The sequence below is a fragment of the Pelobates fuscus genome, chromosome 3, assembly GCF_036172605.1.
Source record: "Pelobates fuscus isolate aPelFus1 chromosome 3, aPelFus1.pri, whole genome shotgun sequence".
In the NCBI taxonomy this organism is placed as follows: domain Eukaryota; kingdom Metazoa; phylum Chordata; class Amphibia; order Anura; family Pelobatidae; genus Pelobates; species Pelobates fuscus.
Window position 1 is genome coordinate 57,760,427 of NC_086319.1, and position 22,332 is coordinate 57,782,758.

General features: G+C 51.0%; 1 protein-coding gene across 1 annotated transcript in view; it reads left to right on the forward strand.

Annotated features, from left to right (window-relative positions):
• The first annotated feature begins 449 nt into the window (after window positions 1–449).
• The window catches only part of EEA1 (early endosome antigen 1), a 113,575-nt gene continuing 91,692 nt past the window's right edge, over window positions 450–22,332 (forward strand). Inside the window, exons 1-2 of the mRNA XM_063447099.1 lie at window positions 450–623; window positions 22,232–22,318. Coding sequence (XP_063303169.1) covers window positions 600–623; window positions 22,232–22,318 — 111 coding nt within the window. The 5' untranslated portion in view covers window positions 450–599. The remainder of the gene's footprint in view (window positions 624–22,231; window positions 22,319–22,332) is intronic.

Here is a 22,332-nt window from a genome sequence, read left to right on the forward strand (position 1 = left end):
CGGTTATTATTTTATCTTAAGAATGTTTATGTGCATACTTTTTAACCATTCTAGTGTTTTCTTTTTTTTACTATTAGAATAAACTAAACAGATTTAAAAACTAAACATAAATAAATAATAATATAAATAATATTCTATGGTGGTCCAAGAAACAAGGGGTGTTTGCCTAAATTCTTCATCATTTAACACTGCATGTCTCTTTAGACCTACTTCTATTTGCCTGCCTGGTCTATATATTTTTTTTAAGTTTGGTTCACAGTTTGTGCTGTATCTAAGGCTATGCACATTGTTTTGAATGATACTTGCACCATGGGAAGGGCCCATTCAGTACATGATGTAGGTGAAACATGTGACTGAGAGTGCGATTCCTTGGAGGAGTGCTAGGTGGCGCCGGAGAGCTCGGAGCGCGGTTTTGACAGGGCAGAGTGTTTGGATAGTAAACATTGTCGATGGTTTGAATGATCGAGAAGGAGAGTCTCCCTGTGTGCCTATGAGCGCCGCCTGTCACTGGAATACGATATAGAGGACAGGCCGGGCCTGGTTATCGCTGGTTCTCCACGCGGGCTGCACACAGGAGCTGACCGGCACAGACAGCAGCCATGTTCCGCAGGATATTACAGATGGTAGGGAGCGGCACGGGAATAGCACTTCCTAGTACTGGGTGTGTGAGCCGGGCAGGGCCCACTGTCTGCCAGCCAGCCATTTAATAGGAGACCCGGGCAATGCCAGCCAGCTTCCTAATAGGAGACCCGGGCACTGCCAGCCAGCCATTTAATAGGAGACCCGGGCAATGCCAGCCAGCCAGCTTCCTAATAGGAGACCCGGGCACTGCCAGCCAGCTTCCTAATAGGGGACCCGGGCACTGCCAGCCAGCCATTTAATAGGAGACCCGGGCACTGCCAGCCAGCCAGCTTATTAGGAGACCCGGGCACTGCCAGCCAGCCATTTAATAGGAGACCCGGGCACTGCCAGCCAGCCAGCTTCATAGGAGACCCGGGCACTGCCAGCCAGCCAGCCATTTAATAGGAGACCCGGGCACTGCCAGCCAGCCATTTAATAGGAGACCCGGGCACTGCCAGCCAGCCAGCTTCATAGGAGACCCGGGCACTGCCAGCCAGCCATTTAATAGGAGACCCGGGCAATGCCAGCCAGCCAGCTTCCTAATAGGAGACCCGGGCACTGCCAGACAGCTTCCTAATAGGGGACCCGGGCACTGCCAGCCAGCCAGCTTCCTAATAGGAGACCCGGGCACTGCCAGCCGGCTTCCTAATAGGGGACCCGGGCACTGCCAGCCAGCTATTTAATAGGAGACCTGGGAACCCGGGCACTGTCTGCCAGCTGCCTAATAGGAGACCCGGGCACTGCCAGCCAGCTTCCTAATAGGGGACCCGGGCACTGCCAGCCAGCCAGCTTCCTAATAGGAGACCCGGGCACTGCCAGCCGGCTTCCTAATAGGGGACCCGGGCACTGCCAGCCAGCTATTTAATAGGAGACCTGGGAACCCGGGCACTGTCTGCCAGCTGCCTAATAGGGGACCCGGGCACTGCCAGCCAGCCAGCTTCCTAATAGGGGGCCCGGGCACTGCCAGCCGGCTTCCTAATAGGGGACCCGGGCACTGCCAGCCAGCTATTTAATAGGAGACCTGGGAACCCGGGCACTGCCAGCCAGCTTCCTAATAGGAGACCCGGGCACTGCCAGCCAGCTTCCTAATAGGAGACCCGGGCACTGCCAGCCAGCTTCCTAATAGGAGACCCGGGCACTGCCAGCCAGCTTCCTAATAGGAGACCCGGGCACTGCCAGCCAGCTTCCTAATAGGAGACCCGGGCACTGTCTGCCAGCCAGCTTCCTAAAAGGGGACCCGGGCACTGTCTGACAGCCAGCATGCTCATAGGGGACCCGGGCACTGTCTGACCCACAGAGCTCACTGCCAGCCAGTCTCTTAATAGGAGACCTGGGAACCCGGGCACTGTCTGACCCACAGAGCTCACAGCCAGCCAGCATGCTCATAGGGGACCCGGGCAGTGCCCACTGTCTGCCAGCCAGCATCTAAACAGGAGACCCGAGGTGTGTGATCCACAGGGCCCACTGCCAGCCCAACACACCCAGTATCACTGCAGTGCTCTATTATACCATATTATGCTATACTGTGCTATATTATACCATACTGTACCATACTAAGCTATATCATACTATACTACATAGTGCCATAACATACTATAATATACTGAACTATACTTGTGTGTGCTAGTGATCTCCAGGCCCTGTCACCCTGTACTGAGAGTGAGTGATCAGCAGGCCCTGTACTGAGAGTGAGTGATCAGCAGGCCCTGTACTGAGAGTGAGTGATCAGCAGGCCCTGTACTGAGAGTGAGTGATCAGCAGGCCCTGTACTGAGAGTGAGTGATCAGCAGGCCCTGTACTGAGAGTGAGTGATCAGCAGGCCCTGTACTGAGAGTGAGTGATCAGCAGGCCCTGTACTGAGAGTGAGTGATCAGCAGGCCCTGTACTGAGAGTGAGTGATCAGCAGGCCCTGTACTGAGAGTGAGTGATCAGCAGGCCCTGTACTGAGAGTGAGTGATCAGCAGGCCCTGTACTGAGAGTGAGTGATCAGCAGGCCCTGTACTGAGAGTGAGTGATCAGCAGGCCCTGTACTGAGAGTGAGTGATCAGCAGGCCCTGTACTGAGAGTGAGTGATCAGCAGGCCCTGTACTGAGAGTGAGTGATCAGCAGGCCCTGTACTGAGAGTGAGTGATCAGCAGGCCCTGTACTGAGAGTGAGTGATCAGCAGGCCCTGTACTGAGAGTGAGTGATCAGCAGGCCCTGTACTGAGAGTGAGTGATCAGCAGGCCCTGTACTGAGAGTGAGTGATCAGCAGGCCCTGTACTGAGAGTGAGTGATCAGCAGGCCCTGTACTGAGAGTGAGTGATCAGCAGGCCCTGTACTGAGTGTGAGTGATCAGCAGGCCCTGTACTGAGAGTGAGTGATCAGCAGGCCCTGTACTGTGAGTGAGTGATCAGCAGGCCCTGTACTGTGAGTGAGTGATCAGCAGGCCCTGTACTGTGAGTGAGTGATCAGCAGGCCGTGTACTGTGAGTGAGTGATCAGCAGGCCCTGTACTGTGAGTGAGTGATCAGCAGGCCCTGTACTGAGAGTGAGTGATCAGCAGGCCCTGTACTGAGAGTGAGTGATCAGCAGGCCCTGTACTGAGAGTGAGTGATCAGCAGGCCCTGTACTGTGAGTGAGTGATCAGCAGGCCCTGTACTGTGAGTGAGTGATCAGCAGACCCTGTACTGTGAGTGAGTGATCAGCAGGCCCTGTACTGAGAGTGAGTGATCAGCAGGCCCTGTACTGAGAGTGAGTGATCAGCAGGCCCTGTACTGAGAGTGAGTGATCAGCAGGCCCTACCACCCTGTACTGAGAGTGAGTGATCAGCAGGCCCTACCACCCTGTACTGAGAGTGAGTGATCAGCAGGCCCTACCACCCTGTACTGAGAGTGAGTGATCAGCAGGCCCTACCACCCTGTACTGAGAGTGAGTGATCAGCAGGCCCTACCACCCTGTACTGAGAGTGAGTGATCAGCAGGCCCTACCACCCTGTACTGAGAGTGAGTGATCAGCAGGCCCTACCACCCTGTACTGAGAGTGAGTGATCAGCAGGCCCTACCACCCTGTACTGAGAGTGAGTGATCAGCAGGCCCTACCACCCTGTACTGAGAGTGAGTGATCAGCAGGCCCTACCACCCTGTACTGAGAGTGAGTGATCAGCAGGCCCTACCACCCTGTACTGAGAGTGAGTGATCAGCAGGCCCTACCACCCTGTACTGAGAGTGAGTGATCAGCAGGCCCTACCACCCTGTACTGAGAGTGAGTGATCAGCAGGCCCTACCACCCTGTACTGAGAGTGAGTGATCAGCAGGCCCTACCACCCTGTACTGAGAGTGAGTGATCAGCAGGCCCTACCACCCTGTACTGAGAGTGAGTGATCAGCAGGCCCTACCACCCTGTACTGAGAGTGAGTGATCAGCAGGCCCTACCACCCTGTACTGAGAGTGAGTGATCAGCAGGCCCTACCACCCTGTACTGAGAGTGAGTGATCAGCAGGCCCTACCACCCTGTACTGAGAGTGAGTGATCAGCAGGCCCTACCACCCTGTACTGAGAGTGAGTGATCAGCAGGCCCTACCACCCTGTACTGAGAGTGAGTGATCAGCAGGCCCTACCACCCTGTACTGAGAGTGAGTGATCAGCAGGCCCTACCACCCTGTACTAAGAGTGAGTGATCTGCAGGCCCTACCTCCTTGTACTGAGAGTGAGTGATCAGCAGGCCTGTACTGAGTGTGAGTGATCAGCAGGCCTGTACTGAGTGTGAGTGATCAGCAGGCCTGTACTGAGTGTGAGTGATCAGCAGGCCTGTACTGAGTGTGAGTGATCAGCAGGCCTGTACTGAGTGTGAGTGATCAGCAGGCCTGTACTGAGTGTGAGTGATCAGCAGGCCTGTACTGAGTGTGAGTGATCAGCAGGCCTGTACTGAGTGTGAGTGATCAGCAGGCCTGTACTGAGTGTGAGTGATCAGCAGGCCTGTACTGAGTGTGAGTGATCAGCAGGCCTGTACTGAGTGTGAGTGATCAGCAGGCCTGTACTGAGTGTGAGTGATCAGCAGGCCTGTACTGAGTGTGAGTGATCAGCAGGCCTGTACTGAGTGTGAGTGATCAGCAGGCCTGTACTGAGTGTGAGTGATCAGCAGGCCTGTACTGAGTGTGAGTGATCAGCAGGCCTGTACTGAGTGTGAGTGATCAGCAGGCCTGTACTGAGTGTGAGTGATCAGCAGGCCTGTACTGAGTGTGAGTGATCAGCAGGCCTGTACTGAGTGTGAGTGATCAGCAGGCCTGTACTGAGTGTGAGTGATCAGCAGGCCTGTACTGAGTGTGAGTGATCAGCAGGCCTGTACTGAGTGTGAGTGATCAGCAGGCCTGTACTGAGTGTGAGTGATCAGCAGGCCTGTACTGAGTGTGAGTGATCAGCAGGCCCTGCCACCTTGTACTGAGAGTGAGTGATCAGCAGGCCCTGCCACCTTGTACTGAGAGTGAGTGATCAGCAGGCCCTGCCACCTTGTACGGAGAGTGAGTGATCAGCAGGCCCTGCCACCTTGTACTGAGAGTGAGTGATCAGCAGGCCCTGCCACCTTGTACTGAGAGTGAGTGATCAGCAGGCCCTGCCACCTTGTACGGAGAGTGAGTGATCAGCAGGCCCTGTCACCTTGTACTGAGAGTGAGTGATCAGCAGGCCCTGCCACCTTGTACTGAGAGCGAGTGATCAGCAGGCCCTGCCACCTTGTACTGAGAGCGAGTGATCAGCAGGCCCTACCACCTTGTACTGAGAGCGAGTGATCAGCAGGCCCTGTCACCTTGTACTGAGAGCGAGTGATCAGCAGGCCCTGTCACCTTGTACGGAGAGCGAGTGATCAGCAGGCCCTGTCACCTTGTACTGAGAGTGAGTGATCAGCAGGCCCTGCCACCCTGTACTGAGAGTGAGTGATCAGCAGGCCCTGCCACCCTGTACTGAGAGTGAGTGATCAGCAGGCCCTGCCACCTTGTACTGAGAGTGAGTGATCAGCAGGCCCTGCCACCTTGTACTGAGAGTGAGTGATCAGCAGGCCCTGCCACCTTGTACTGAGAGTGAGTGATCAGCAGGCCCTGCCACCTTGTACTGAGAGTGAGTGATCAGCAGGCCCTGCCACCCTGTACTGAGAGTGAGTGATCAGCAGGCCCTGCCACCTTGTACTGAGAGTGAGTGATCTGCAGGCCCTACCTCCTTGTACTGAGAGTGAGTGATCAGCAGGCCTGTACTGAGTGTGAGTGATCAGCAGGCCTGTACTGAGTGTGAGTGATCAGCAGGCCTGTACTGAGTGTGAGTGATCAGCAGGCCTGTACTGAGTGTGAGTGATCAGCAGGCCTGTACTGAGTGTGAGTGATCAGCAGGCCTGTACTGAGTGTGAGTGATCAGCAGGCCTGTACTGAGTGTGAGTGATCAGCAGGCCTGTACTGAGTGTGAGTGATCAGCAGGCCTGTACTGAGTGTGAGTGATCAGCAGGCCTGTACTGAGTGTGAGTGATCAGCAGGCCTGTACTGAGTGTGAGTGATCAGCAGGCCTGTACTGAGTGTGAGTGATCAGCAGGCCTGTACTGAGTGTGAGTGATCAGCAGGCCTGTACTGAGTGTGAGTGATCAGCAGGCCTGTACTGAGTGTGAGTGATCAGCAGTACTGAGTGTGAGTGATCAGCAGTACTGAGTGTGAGTGATCAGCAGGCCTGTACTGAGTGTGAGTGATCAGCAGGCCTGTACTGAGTGTGAGTGATCAGCAGGCCTGTACTGAGTGTGAGTGATCAGCAGGCCTGTACTGAGTGTGAGTGATCAGCAGGCCTGTACTGAGTGTGAGTGATCAGCAGGCCTGTACTGAGTGTGAGTGATCAGCAGGCCTGTACTGAGTGTGAGTGATCAGCAGGCCTGTACTGAGTGTGAGTGATCAGCAGGCCTGTACTGAGTGTGAGTGATCAGCAGGCCTGTACCGAGTGTGAGTGATCAGCAGGCCTGTACCGAGTGTGAGTGATCAGCAGGCCTGTACCGAGTGTGAGTGATCAGCAGGCCTGTACCGAGTGTGAGTGATCAGCAGGCCTGTACCGAGTGTGAGTGATCAGCAGGCCTGTACCGAGTGTGAGTGATCAGCAGGCCTGTACCGAGTGTGAGTGATCAGCAGGCCTGTACCGAGTGTGAGTGATCAGCAGGCCTGTACCGAGTGTGAGTGATCAGCAGGCCTGTACCGAGTGTGAGTGATCAGCAGGCCTGTACCGAGTGTGAGTGATCAGCAGGCCTGTACCGAGTGTGAGTGATCAGCAGGCCTGTACCGAGTGTGAGTGATCAGCAGGCCTGTACCGAGTGTGAGTGATCAGCAGGCCTGTACCGAGTGTGAGTGATCAGCAGGCCTGTACTGAGTGTGAGTGATCAGCAGGCCCTGCCACCTTGTACTGAGAGTGAGTGATCAGCAGGCCCTGCCACCTTGTACTGAGAGTGAGTGATCAGCAGGCCCTGCCACCTTGTACTGAGAGTGAGTGATCAGCAGGCCCTGCCACCTTGTACTGAGAGTGAGTGATCAGCAGGCCCTGCCACCTTGTACTGAGAGTGAGTGATCAGCAGGCCCTGCCACCTTGTACTGAGAGTGAGTGATCAGCAGGCCCTGCCACCTTGTACGGAGAGTGAGTGATCAGCAGGCCCTGTCACCTTGTACTGAGAGTGAGTGATCAGCAGGCCCTGTCACCTTGTACTGAGAGTGAGTGATCAGCAGGCCCTGCCACCTTGTACTGAGAGCGAGTGATCAGCAGGCCCTGCCACCTTGTACTGAGAGCGAGTGATCAGCAGGCCCTACCACCTTGTACTGAGAGCGAGTGATCAGCAGGCCCTGTCACCTTGTACTGAGAGCGAGTGATCAGCAGGCCCTGTCACCTTGTACTGAGAGCGAGTGATCAGCAGGCACTGTCACCTTGTACGGAGAGCGAGTGATCAGCAGGCCCTGTCACCTTGTACTGAGAGCGAGTGATCAGCAGGCCCTGCCACCCTGTACTGAGAGTGAGTGATCAGCAGGCCCTGCCACCTTGTACTGAGTGAGTGATCAGCAGGCCCTGCCACCTTGTACTGAGAGTGAGTGATCAGCAGGCCCTGCCACCTTGTACTGAGAGTGAGTGATCAGCAGGCCCTGCCACCTTGTACTGAGAGTGAGTGATCAGCAGGCCCTGCCACCTTGTACTGAGAGTGAGTGATCAGCAGGCCCTGCCACCCTGTACTGAGAGTGAGTGATCAGCAGGCCCTGCCACCTTGTACTGAGAGCGAGTGATCAGCAGGCCCTGCCACCTTGTACGGAGAGCGAGTGATCAGCAGGCCCTGCCACCTTGTACGGAGAGTGAGTGATCAGCAGGCCCTGCCACCCTGTACTGAGAGTGAGTGATCAGCAGGCCCTGCCACCTTGTACTGAGAGCGAGTGATCAGCAGGCCCTGCCACCTTGTACGGAGAGTGAGTGATCAGCAGGCCCTGTCACCTTGTACTGAGAGCGAGTGATCAGCAGGCCCTGCCACCTTGTACTGAGAGCGAGTGATCAGCAGGCCCTGTCACCTTGTACTGAGAGCGAGTGATCTGCAGGCCCTGCCATCCTGTACTGAGAGCGAGTGATCTGCAGGCCCTGCCATCCTGAACTGAGAGTGAGTGATCTGTATGTATCAGTACATTTACTTGGTGTAAGTGATCAGCGATGCATTTGTTATTTTTGTACCATGAATAACTGATCTGTAGTGCCTGACCCTGTCTGGTGTGGAATCTTAACAGGATGTGTTGTCACTTTGCAGTACCTGCCTCCTTCAGGGTTCCACCTTCAGATCCTATCCGCTGCATTGAGTATGCATCTCCTGCACAGGCTATAGGTGACTTGAAGAATCTTTCGAGTTTAGCAGCTTTGGCCTTAAAATGACACTCCAGAACAGAAATTGGCACTTTTATAAATTAACTTTGTTATACCCCACTGGCTGTAACATTTCTCATTGAGCTGCATTGAGAACTATGTGTTTGTACAGCCACATAAAGTACGGTATGAGCTGGTTTGGAAGGAATAGCATGCAAAGGCTAAAGACAATTTTTTTTGCAATGGTTACTCCAAATGTTAAACACTATTTTTGATTGTAGCAACCCGTACTGACAATCCCCCTCAATGAGTAAAGCAAAAACTTACCTGTGATCCCTCACTAAAGTTCTCCTTGTAGCTTTTGTACTCTGGTGATGTTACTCACATTACTGCGAGGAGAGGGATGTCCTGGAGAATGGGATGAAGGGAAGACTTGAGAGGGAGGGCATGCCACTATTGGTTGTGTGTACAGCATGCCATTTGAATGCAGAATTCCATTAGCTGGTTCAGAACTTCTGTTCCGGGTTGGCTAATGAACACCTTCCACAGAAAATAGCTTTTTCTTTGTATGTGCAATACTAAACCGCTGCAAATATAGACTACAAGCACCATGACCACTTCAAGTTAGTGAAATGTTCTTTTATTTGACGTGCATAGTGATGACAAACATGCCGGCACTGCCACAACAGCAGGTACCGGCCAATAATCGACATAGGTTACATCTGCACATTTTTTGTTATAAGTTTCATGCTTGGTTCAGGGTTAAACAACAGCTATGTCAGTGTGACAGGCAACATAAAGCGTTGAGGATCAGTATGTAAACTGACATTAAGGTTAAGTAATAAAATAATACAATTACTTGCTGAACAGGCTAGCATTAAATGTTAAGGTTAACAAGAGTGATTAACATGGTAGTCGGTGGTGCGAGGGCGTAGACTGCCGAGCTAGATCAGCTGACTACATGCGTGGTACTGTCTATTCTGTAGTATTACATTGCGTGGTATTTCTGTAGGGACATTGCTTATAAATAATGTAAGTATCAGGCTAGTTGCGCTAGAAATTCCATGCTACGTAGTATATATGACAGGTATATGCATTTTTAAAGTTACAGAATACATGACTAACTGGCTCTGAATATGACAATGATACCTCGACTGTGCTGTATATATTAACAACAGTATGAGTAGTTCTAACGGCATTAGATGTGTACATTCTAGATTACAGTGGTGGCTATTGTGGCTTAACACGTATAGAGTTGAGTGCCCTAATACATTATATTGACCCCTGGGGTCGAGCCAACAGCATTTAGAGTAGGTAGATAATGCTCGTGGGAGGTATGCAAACTAATAGGAGATGATTGAGCAAGGCAAAGGCTTAAAGAAAAAACTAAATAATGAGCTGAATCACTAAACAAAATAGGAAGAATAACGTGCAGGGTCTGAAAGGCATAGTGGCTGCAGGATTGTGTACCATTTTCATAACATATATCTAAATAATTGGTAGTAAACCTGCAGCTCAGATGCAGTCCAAGCGCTAAAAAGTTCAGCCAATGCCCAGGGAGGGGGGGTTGCTAGCAGGCGGATGCTTCAGTCCTGCTCCGTTGTCGCCCCACGGCTTGCTAGCGTTGCTTCGGCCGGTTCTTGGTTTGTTGAGGCTATGTTTCTCCCAGCTCTCCTGCAGGGCTTCCAATTTTGTGTCCTTAAGGGTGCCCCTCGGTCGGAATACAGCTCTGCCGCTAGACCCCGGGCTGGACCTCCAGGTTAGGCCACTGTATGTCGCTGGGGCTGTAGAATGTGGGGGTGCACCATGCTGGTACCAGGTTCTGGCGTCATGAGAGGTACACGTAGGTTGGGCCCGCCTGACGCTCCAGCTCCTGTGAACGTGGGAGCGAGTGTCGGCAGAAATGCCATGCGGCTCCCTGCCTGCTTTGTTGGTCGCTGTCGCCTGCCCTTTCTCCAGTGCCGGGCGGGGATCTCTTCTCCTCCGATCTTCCTCTTCTCCTCCTATTCGGCTGAATGCGCACACACGGCAAGAGCTGCGCGCGCATTCAGCCGGTCTCATAGGAAAACATTTACAATGCTTTCCTATGGACGCTTGCGTGCTCTCACTGTGATTTTCACAGTGAGAATCACGCAAGCGCCTCTAGCGGCTGTAAATGAGACAGCCACTAGAGGCTTTGGGGGAAGGCTTAACCAATTTATAAACATAGCAGTTTCTCTGAAACTGCTATGTTTATAAAAAATTGGGTTAACCCTAGCTGGACCTGGCACCCAGACCACTTCATTAAGCTGAAGTGGTCTGGGTGCCTAGAGTGGTCCTTTAAGGTGCCTACTGTTTCCCTTTAAAATTCACTTTGAAGTTCTGACAATTCTAATGATAACAAAAAAACATTTAGTGTAACCTGAAACATTTAAAGAAATGCATTTTACTTCAGCAGTTGTACAGAGAAGCATAATGAGAGAACATGTTTTTTTTCCCAGGATTTCCTGCTCAACTGGAACTTATGGTTGAAAGTGGGACACTGTATAAAAAGGGCATGTAACTTTATCAATCAGAAAATAATGTTCATTGCAAACATATATCTTGAATCTCTATGCCTAAAAGTTATTTCCCATTAAAGGACCACTCTAGGCACCCAGACCACTTCAGCTTAATGAAGTGGTCTGGGTGCCAGGTCCAGCTAGGGTTAATACATTTTTTTATAAACATAGCAGTTTCAGAGAAACTGCTATGTTTATAAATGGGTTAATCCAGCCCTCAAAGCCTCTAGTGGCTGTCTCATTGACAGCCGCTAGAGGCGCTTGCGTGATTCTCACTGTGAAAATCACAGTGAGAGCACGCAAGCGTCCATAGGAAAGCATTGATAATGCTTTCCTATGAGACCGGCTGAATGCGCGCGCAGCTCTTGCCGCGCGTGCGCATTCAGCCGAATGGGAGGAGAAGAGGAAGATCGGAGGAGAAGAGCTCCCCGCCCGGCACTGGAGAAAGGTAAGTTTTAACCCTTTCCTCTCTCCAGAGCCCGGCGGGAGGGGGTCCCTGAGGGTGGGGGCACCCTCAGGGCACTATAATGCCAGGAAAACAAGTATGTTTTCCTGGCACTATAGTGGTCCTTTAACGCTTCTGCTACCCAGTTATTTTTGGTTCAACCAAATCATAACATGTACTGCAGTAGTTTTTTTTATTTTTATATATATATATTTATATAAAAGCTAAAGCGGAAGCATTTAATCTTTAGATGAAAAAGCAGAGAAATTAAATTTATGGTGTAGAATAAATTATTTAAAAATGTAAAAAAAAACATTTTTATTTTTTGTTTTGGTTTATTAATGTTCCTAATCTTGCCTAAGCTACTGATTGCACCGAACATGTAGGTGCTTGGACTACCCATGATGTTTTGATTCACCTTTGAACTGTGACTACACGGTATTGTTGTAGTTTGTGCAGTTGGCTGGAGCTCAACTAATCATCCTAAAGAGTCATCACTCAATGAAAACTGGTTAACTGTTAAGAAATTCTAGTTTTGCTTCCATCGATTAATCAGTAACTTGGGTGTGGCCATTCTTCCTTCTTCTTCATCTTTCTTGTTCCCTTTAATCAAGTTAAAGGGACAGTTCAATAACAATGTTTGTGTATATATTGCTTGGGTTTGTTTTCCCTTTCAAAAATTACTGCTGTGCATCACTGACATATCTCAAGTTGGACCTTGGGATAGTCTACCTTGGGCATCTCTCCCCCTACAATTAACCCAGCATTCTCAGCTTACATGCAAATAAACACAGACAGGCATTGTGTTACCGACTTCATCCTGTATTTCTGCAGGCATATTTAGCTATATATTTTGCATGTACAGTAGGGTGCAAAAGTTTTAGGCAACTTTTAACAATGCCGTAAAGTAGGGCTTGACAAACCCTAGGTGTCCGGTCACCATGGCGACTAGGAGTTTTGTCCTGGCGCCTGGGTGTTTGTTAGCCCCTTCAGCGAAGGCAGGCAAATGAGGGAGAATATAACTGGGCAAGGGAGAGCTGTATTATTCCTGCTCTTCTACTTCAGCTCCATCGCGCGCCCTGTGGTGATGCCCATGATGTCATTCAGGCCACGGCATCACTAAACCGCTAGCAAAAAGAGCTTGAAGATCATAGGATCACTGCAGCCATTCTGGATCCCAGGGAAAGGATCCACTCCAGCTCTCCCAAAGGTAGAAAGGCCAGGTGGACTTAATTTAAAATAATAATATAAAATAACAATTTGTGAGTGTGTGTTTCAGTGTGCGTCAAATCAGTGAGTGTGTGCTTTTCAGTGACTGTGTGTGTGGGTGTGAGTTTGTCAGTGACTGAGTGTGTGTGTGGGTGTGACTTTCAGTGGGTGTGTCTGTTTAGATGACCAGCCCCCCTTTGATCACATAGGAAAGGTTTCCCCATAGGAAAGCATTGAGAAGCTATTGCGCATGCATAATCAGCATCTCCTGATAGAGATGCGTTGAAGCAATGCATCTCTTTGGGAACATTCAGGACCTTCCTGCAGAGCTAGGACATGCTGAACGTAGGTGCTGCACACTGTCCCAGGAATCAACTGTAGTGGCCATCTGACTGACTACCACGTGAGTTGTTACTATGCAGCAATGTAAACACTGAATTTTCTTGAAAAGACAGTGTTTACATTAAAAAGTATGGAGGGACAGGCTATAGACACCATAACGACTACATTAAGCTATAGTGGTTCTGGTGACTACAGTGTCCCTTTTAATAATGTTATTTTTCTTGTTGAAAATGAAGCTTGGTTAGTTTCAAAAAAACAAAACAAAACCTGGCTCCTATTTTTGTTTTTGTTTAGCTGGTTCCTAGATTCCAAGCACATTTGTAATGTCCTGCCCTGCAGTAAAGGAAGAATGCTTTAAAAAATAAATAAATAAATAAATAGTAAATAAACTAATAACATTTCTTTTTTTTTTTTTTGTAAATCTGTTTATTGAAATGGTATAATCAACAGAGGTGGCTCGCAGGCCAGACAAAAACGTAAAATTTCCAAAACAAGATAAAGCCAGCATAGAATATTCTAGTATCAGAGCAGTCTGAGTAAAACAATTTAAGTACAGTTAAACATCACAAAATCAGGTGAACAAAGTATTGACCTCGGTTGACAAATTCCGTGATTACTTCCCTTTATTTGTGGAAGCAGAGGGCAGGGACCAGTATTGAGTGCCTTCATGTAGCATTTGTGTGTATATAAGTATTTACCCACGGCCTGATGTACTTCTGGCTAGACATGGGATACAGATGGCGCTTGCCTGTGGTGGACAGGGGATGGATATGTCACATAGGTAGTTATTACCTTAGATAGTCGAGGTTAGTTCGGGGTGTAATACAGTGTCAGGGTAGGGAGACCAGTGAGTCTCGAGTTTAGAGCCATGCAGGGTCGGGTCAGCAAAGGCCGGGAGATAGCGTATGGGCAATGACACCAGCAAGTCTTCCACATATGTGGGATCATTGGTGGTAGGGTCCCAGGTGCAATCCGGGGTACCTCCGGGGGGGAGATATAATCTGTTCAGTGATGTTGAAGTACCTCCCGTTGGGTAAGGTATGTGAGAGACCTATCCTACAGAACCTCCATGACCCGGCACCCCCACCATAAGTGGCCAGATGCTCAAATTAAAAGGTAGAAAACTAAGATGCGAGTGCTGACCCCTCCCACGCGATACCCATCCAAGGCGGAGCCCAAAACATGTTCCCCGAGCACCTCTGCCTCAATAGCGCTGAGTCACCAAATGGTTCTAAGGGTCCCTGATCCCTCCTGTCATGGGCGGTGTTCACTGTTGCGTGTGCACGTGTAGGATTTCTGTCAGTCCATATGTCAGAATGCTAGGGAATTGAGTCAGAGCGTAGTCAGATCTCGGAATGTCCAGTACAGTAAGTGTCTCTGAAGACTATGTCTACCCCCAGAGTCTTCCGTCCAATGCCAAGTCCTAACTCGTAGGTTTCTAGTCAGTGGTTTCTATTCTGTCCGTTGTCATGGAGCTTCACCTATCTGCATAAGTTCAGTCTGTCCAGTGTCTATCTCAGGTCCCTCGAGACCCTGCGATCAGAAGGAGGAGAAGAAAGGAAAGGGAATTAGGAGGGGGGGGCATTGGTGCCTGTGCCGTGTGTCTCTGATTGTCTCCATCTTGTCGATACTGAGCAATATAGTAAAACCAGGGCATCCACATGTCGGTGTGTCTGGCTCTCCGACCAGTGATGGTGGCGTGTGCCTCCTCCGCCCCCTGAATATCTTCGACCCGGTGGATCCATTCTTGTTTAGTTGGCACCGTAGCTGTTTTCCAATGTGCTGGAATGTTGGCCTTAGCGGCGTTGAGCAAGTGCCGTAGTAACGACTTTTTATACACTGGTATGGGCTGTGTAGAGGCGTGTAGCAGGGCCAGTTCCGCCGTCCAATTGGGTATGTCCCTCAGGATGAGCGTCACCTCGGCCCTGACCATGGTCCAATATGGGGTAATGAATTTGCATTCCCACCAGATATGTAGTACTGTGCCGCGTTCTTCCTGGCATCTCCAGCACACTGGTGGGATTGATGGGAAGATTCGGTGAAGTAGTGCCGGTGTCCGGTACCACAGGGATATCAGCTTGTAATTCATTTCTTGGTAATAAGAACTCATTGAGCTCTTATGTTGCCAAAGCAACGCGGATTCCCATTGTTGGGTGGTAAGTTCCTTCCCCAGTTGTCCTTCCCATTGCCTCTTAAACGCCAACGGTGCGGGGGTGCCTCCCACTAATAGGTTTTGATAAAGTATCGAGATTGCGTGGGCCAGATCTAGTCCTTGGTCGCAGAGTCTTTCGAACCATGTGAGGTCCCTGTGCAACCGTGCATTGTGTGGGATGGAGGCAATGAAGTGTTTCAGTTGCATGTAACGGAATTGGGAGAGAAGGGTCCAGGGCCTGTCTCCAAGCAGCGAAGGGAGATCCCGAAGTTTCCCATCAGCGAGGATTGTATGTATGGGTATATACGTACGTTCACTCCCGATGGGCCATGCTCTCGCTGGGAGTCCACCTCCTACCTCTACATTATGTGTGATCGGTAGCATTGGGCTAGGCGTTGGGGAGATGTGTTCTTGCTTCCTCAGTGTTCGCCAACCAATCAAGGTTTGAGAGACCAGTCCCTCAGTGCGAGTCGGGGTGATGTGTCTTCCGGGGTTCCCCCATACCTGGGCCTCCAGCGTTGAGCCTATGAGTCCCCTATCCAGTGTCACCCATTGTTTGGGTGCCGAGGTTACATGCCAGTCTAAAACACGTTGCATTACCGCGGCCTGATAATATTTTTTTAAATCAGGGAGCGCTAGACCACCTTGTGTCCTGGGTCGGCACAGGATATCATGCCGAAGTCGAGGTCGACCGCCTCGCCAGACATATTTAAGCACTCCCGATTTTAGGGTCGAGAAGAAAGACTCCGGGATGGCAACGGGCGTTGTTTGCAGGAGATAGAGGATCCTAGGTAGGACATTCATTTTAAGTACGGCAACTCTGCCGTGCCATGTAATATGCGGGTAGGACCAGTTGGAGAGGTCCATCAGGACGTTCTTGAGGAGGGGTGTGAAGTTGCAGTCATATATATCCTCCGGGTCTGTAGTCACCCAGACGCCTAGGTACTTCATTTTGTTGGAGCACCAGCGGAACGCAAATTGCAATTCCAGGGAACGGGCCTCCTCTGCGGGGAGTGAGATGTTTAGTGCTTCACATTTAGGGATGTTGAGTTTGAATCCAGATAGGCGTCCGAATCTGTCAAGTTCTGTGAGGAGGCAAGGTAATGTCGTTCGGGGATTGCAGACAAAAAAGAGGAGGTCATCGGCGTAAGCTGCCACCTTATGGTGCACTCCTTCCCACTCATAGCCCTTGATGTCCGGGCTTTGCCTGATAGCTTGTAAGAGGGGTTCCAGGTATAGTGCGAACAACAGTGGGGAGAGCGGGCATCCCTGCCTAGTTCCATTACGGATCGCGAAGTCTGTCGTCGTGGCCCCATTGATTCTCACAGTTGCTCGAGGGTCCATATATAGTGCAGATATCCAAGAGAGGAGCCTTTCACCGCATCCCTGCCATCTCAGCATCTCCATAAGGTATGACCAGTTGACCCGATCAAACGCCTTCTCCGCGTCCGTGGAGAGAAGCATCAAACGGGTCTTATGTCTCCTAGCATGACTCTGGATGGCGAATACTCTCATGGTGCTGTCTCTGGCTTCCCTACCCGGTATGAACCCTGTCTGGTCCTCGTGAATCAGCTCGGGTAGAAGGCATTTGAGACGGGTAGCCAGGACTTTTGTGAACAGTTTGGAATCCACATTGAGTAATGAGATTGGGCGGTAACTGCCGCAGTGTAACGGATCCTTCCCAGGTTTCAGGAGTACGGAGATGGTAGCAGCTACGGATTCCCTCCCCAAATGTCCCCCCTCTCCAACTGCGTTGAGGGCATCAGTGAGTCGTGGTAAAAGTATGTCGGAGAAGTTTTTATAGTACCCCACAGAGAAGCCGTCTGGTCCTGGTGCCTTACCGGTCTTAGAGGATTTCAAGGCCGCAGCTATTTCTGCAACATCAATTGGAGCTCCCAAGAGTGCCGCAGAGTCTTGCTCCAGTCTGTGAATGCCCATTTCAGACAGATAATCCTGAACCATCGAGCGGTGCATCTCAGTCTCAGCTTCCCCTTTAGGTGGATATAGATTATACAGTTTTTCATTAAACCGCCTGAATTCCTCCGCAATCTTTTCCGGGAAGGGAGATATCTCCCCGGAGGTCAAGCGGACCTGTCGAATTTGCCTAAGGGGCATGGGGCCTTTTAATAGTCGTGCAAGGTACTTGCCACCTTTGTTGGCGTGGGCATAGTAGAAGCCCTTAGAGCGTTGTACAGACCTGAGGTGTCTCTTCAAGAGGAGGGCTTTAAGTTGTCGTCGATGTTCCATCAGTTCTCCATAGACCGCATTCAATTGGGATCTCTTATGACTGCGCTCCAGTGCTGAGATGGTGCGGTGTAGCTCAGTCAGCTCGGACATGAAAGCCTTCCGTTTTTGCGAGGCGATACGTATGAAGGTCCCGCGGATCACGCTCTTGTGTGCCTCCCAGAGCGAGATCGGGGAGACATCCGTCGTGTCATTTTCCCTAAAGTACTGCTCTAGTGCCTGATGTAGTTGGTCCTTCGTATCCATATCTAGTAGCAGGGCCTCATTGAGTCTCCAAGTCCATCCTGTTGGTTTGTAGAGTGGGGAGGCCAATTCCATGGTAACAGATCCATGGTCCGACCAGGTGGCAGGGGTGATGTCGGTTCCAAGTAAGCATGATAATCCCTCTTGAGTAAGGAAAAGATAATCAATGCGTGAGTATCGGTTATGAAGCGCCGAGAAGTAGGTGTAATCCTTCACCGAGGGGTGCAATGTCCTCCAGCAGTCCACTAATCTGAGTGCCTCTAGTGATTGTCTAATGGACCTAATATGGCGCTGCGATATGCAACTGTGACCCGTGGAAGAATCCAACGTCGGGTCCAGTGGGGCGTTAAAATCGCCTCCTACTATTAGGATTCCATCGGAGAAATCCTCCAATTGCTGGAGGGCGTTGCGGAGGAAAGGAGCTTGCCTCTTATTAGGTACATAAATGGAGGCTATGGTATAGATTTTGTCCGCGATGACCCCTTTAAGGAAGAGGTACCTCCCCATTGAGTCCTGTACACGGTCGAGTTCTTCAAATCCCAGGTTGGTCGCCAGTAGAATGGCTACACCGGTCTTATGCGATGCGGGATGATTGCAAAAGTAGTTGGTAGCATAGTGTCGGTTGCGTAATCTGGGTTGTGACCCTTCCTTAAAATGTGTTTCTTGTAACAGGGCGATTGACACCCGCTTTCGTTGTAGTTCCCTCAGCAGGTGCGTCCTGCGTTCGGGGATGTTAAGTCCCCTACAGTTCTGCGTGACAACCTTCAGGGGTGCTGCGCGGTAGGCCATAGTGCCCAGTATCGTCGGGAATGTGGGTCAGTGAGAAGCAACCAGTCCACACGCCAGGCAATCCAATGCAGGAGGGAAGGAGGGAGGGGGAAGAGGAGAGAAAAGAGGGAGAAAAAAGAGAAGGGGGTGGTATGAGGGAACGGATAGGGGGAAGAGAGGAGATCAGAGATAGGTAAAGTGAGTGTAGGAGCAGGTTCGTCCAGGGGCCCGAGGTACAGGTCCAGTCGTCTGTAAGGAGATTAAAAGGAGGTAAGTATCCCTATTGTCGATACCCTCACAGAATTTGGGATCTATCCCAAATCTATACCCCCCACCAAGGTGGAGGAGGGTAGTCTCGTGCAGCAACCGACGTCAATGGGTCTTCACTCCGGTACCAGCCCAGGAGATTAAAGTACCCGTTGCGCGGCCGCACCACCTTTAGCACGAGTGTATTTATGTGGAAGCACGGTTCAGGCTCCGCTCAAAGGATTTCCCACGAGAGGATAGTCAGCACCCGCCTCAACCTATCCCCCGTGTTGAGAGTTAGTGGGCAGTGTGAATGGCCTATTGGGCAAGTGATGAAGGAGCCCACGGACAGTAATCGTTAAGTAGGTTAGGCAATAAATACAAGTGTCCAGGCTAATCAGTAAATTCCAAAGCTATCCCGTGTCCCCAGGTACAGCCCCAGCATAAAGCACCTCCTTCTAGTCCTCCCACCTATCCCATTGGTCCGCCCCTTGCGGGACTGCTAACGATCATATTGTGGATTACTAAACATTTTACATATGTCAGATCCCCGGGTTGTGAGGGGGGATGAGTCTATGGAAAGCAAAACCAAAAAATAACCACGTGCATATGTAGTGATCCATGCAACACTTAATACGGCAAAACAAGTTTATCAAACCTTAAAACAGTGTTAACATTTTTAAGTACGCTCCCCCACCGCGGTTCCCCTCCCCCAGCTCGCCCCGCATCAGAGAGGGAGCGGGGGCAAGCGGGGGGGTGGGAATACACACGCGCGAGAGGGGGCGCTCCCGGGTAGGGGCTAACAGGCAAATACACCCCGGGACGAACAAATGGGTCTGATAACCCCGCAATCCCATGTGCGTGTCCGGGCGGAGGGGGACTGGGGGGCTGCCGCACGCACCCGGAGAGGGAGCCGGGGGAGCGGGGGGGGGCAGGAGGAAATGGGAAGGAGGGGGTGGGGAAAGAGGGGTGGGAGAGAGAGGGAGAGAAGGGGGGGGGGGAAGGGGAGAGGAGGGGGGGATGGGAAAAGAGACACAGGGGGGGGGAGGGAGGGGAAAGAGGGGGGGGGGGGAGAAAGGAGCGAGGCAGGAGCCGCAAGCCGGTCCCCCACAAATTAGTTATGGGTATGTATGTCCCAGGAGTAGGGTGTGAGTGCGGAGCAGGCCATCCATTTTGACACTTGTACATACTAAACCCCGCGGTAATATACAGTTAAGTACAACAACAGGTGACCCTCTATGGAAAACGGCAAACAGTGCATAGAATACGTCCCACAACCCCTCCCCCGCCCCCCCCCCCCGAATCCACACCCATCCCATAGACCGGGTAAGAGCCAGTGTCCCACAAGTCCGTGTTGTTCATAGAGGAATTTCAGGGGTAACAGTCCGCATCACCCCCCCCCCCCAATCCCCCCGCCCAAAGGTTCAACATGCACGTATGCAGGTAGTGTCACAAATCATGGGGCCAGGGATGCCATAGCATAAGGCAATTAATTACGGGAATCACAGCGGTAGAGGACCCAGTCAAGAGCCCATATGTCCCAATAACCCCCCTCCCAAGATGTCAGGGAAAAGAGGGGGCCCCACAGTACCTCAAAGTCTGTCGTGTGAAACTCACTCATCTAGAGATAACGAGGTCGGAAACCGTCTCCGTCGTCCAGCATCAGGGTTTCATCACTTAGAGTAGTGGGTGTTGTACCATGGGAAGTTCAGGGGAGCGTGATTATTCCTCCGGGGACGTTGGGTCTCTATGTCTGCCAGTCCGGGGGGCATAGGAAGCTCCAGCCGATCGTTGTCTGGGTTCTCTCTGCGGTCTCGGTGGCGGCCCCAGCGGGCCCAAAATCCAGTTGGTGACTGGCTGAGGCGGAAGGCCCAATTCCCCCAGAAAACGCGGGACTTCCTCAGGCCATCTCAGAGTAACCCACCGGTTCTGATGTCGTGCCATCAGGGCGAAGGGGAAGCCCCATTTGTAAGTCACATTGTGTTCCCGCAGTGTCGCTGTAATAGGTCGGAGTGCTCGCCTGGCCTCCAGGGTGATAGGAGACAGGTCGTTAAAGAGTGCAACTTGGGCTCCTCTGAAGGGCCAAAAAGCTCGTTCCCGGGCTTTAAGCATGATGGCGTTCTTCACCGGGAAAGAGCTCACACAGCAAATGAGGTCCCTCGGGCCGTCCTCTGCGTTCCTGGGGCGCAGCGCCCTATGCGCTCTTTCAAAGAGGATTGGTGGTGGTGGGGTAACCTGCATAATGGAGTGGAAGAGCTCCCTGAGAGTGTCCGCAGCCTCCTCTGTCCCCTCCGCTTCTGGTACACCGCGCACGCGGATGTTACATCGCCTACCTCGGTTATCCACGTCTTCGAGGTGGCGGCGCATAGATAGGATCATCTCGCCTTGCCTGGCGAGCGCGGTGTCCGTGGATGTTATGCGGGTCGTCATAGCCACATCTGCTTCCTCCAGTGCGGTAATGCGGCCTGCATGCGTCGTGAGTTCGGCGCGGAGCCCAGCCACCTCCGTCCGCAAGGCATCCTGCAGGTTAGTGGCCACCGCTTGGAGGTCGGTTTTAGTGACCATAGCAGCAGTTAGATCCCGGAGGGAATTTTCAATCCTCTCCAGGGCAGCATGTGTCGGGCCTTGTGCTGGGGCCGACGCCATCTTGGGTGTTGCGGGGTCGCCGCTCGCCCCGGGCTGTGGCTGTAAGAAACCGTCCAGGGGGCCTTGCTGGGGGTTCCCTGGGGTCTGGGGATGCTCAGGGCGTTTAGTGCGCCCCATGAAAGCTGAGTTGTCGCTGTAAAAAGCTATATCGGGGGTGTAGGTGAGCGGAGCACTTCTCTCACGCGGCCATTTTAGACGGAGCCGAAACCACGCCCCCCCAACTAATAACATTTCTATGAAATAACAAAATTACAGAATGAGTGAACAGGAGAAAAATCACCCTTTGCCTTCAAACAACATCATTTCTTTCTAGTACATTTTGTGTTCAAAGTCAGGGATTTTGCTGTTGTATCATCAGGCTAGTACAAGTTTACATTATCTCCTCCCTTAACCAGTCCCTGAACATTTCATCTTTGGGATGTTTGCTTTTGCAGATGTTGCCATTGACCAAAAAGCACTGTAGATTTTGCTTCTTACATTTTTGTAAAATAATTAGAAAATAAAAAATGTGTGTTGCTTTGTAAAATGTTGAAACAACATCCTTTTATATTAAATGTTGCTTCTTGAATAAAAGCAGATAATAAAACTGCATGTGGTTGGTGTTCAGTATACACATTCCTAAGTCTGTTTTATAGTGATCCTCGCATCTGATCAGAGAGGGCCTATGGCTTCCATATATGTCTCTAATGGCTGCGCATGTGTACAGTTCAAATAGATAATTTGAAAAGTGATGGAAACCCACTTTAAGGTTTTATTAGATTTGTAAGAAAACACAATTCTAGATGGAATTTCACTGCTTTCTATACAGATTGCACACTGGAAATCCCACTTCTCATAAGTCAGTAATTCACTGAGTTGCTCATCTTGCAAACCTGGCTAAAATTCAGACTGTATGTTTTGGGAGTTGGATTTTTGGACTGTGATAATATTTAGTTTTCTTCTTTCGTTTGTTTTAGACTCCAGGGAGAGTTGGTTCTCAGAACTCAGAGTCCGAATCTTCTGCAACCCCAGGAAGCACTGTTAACAATGAAAATACTTCAGAGGTAACTGAACATAT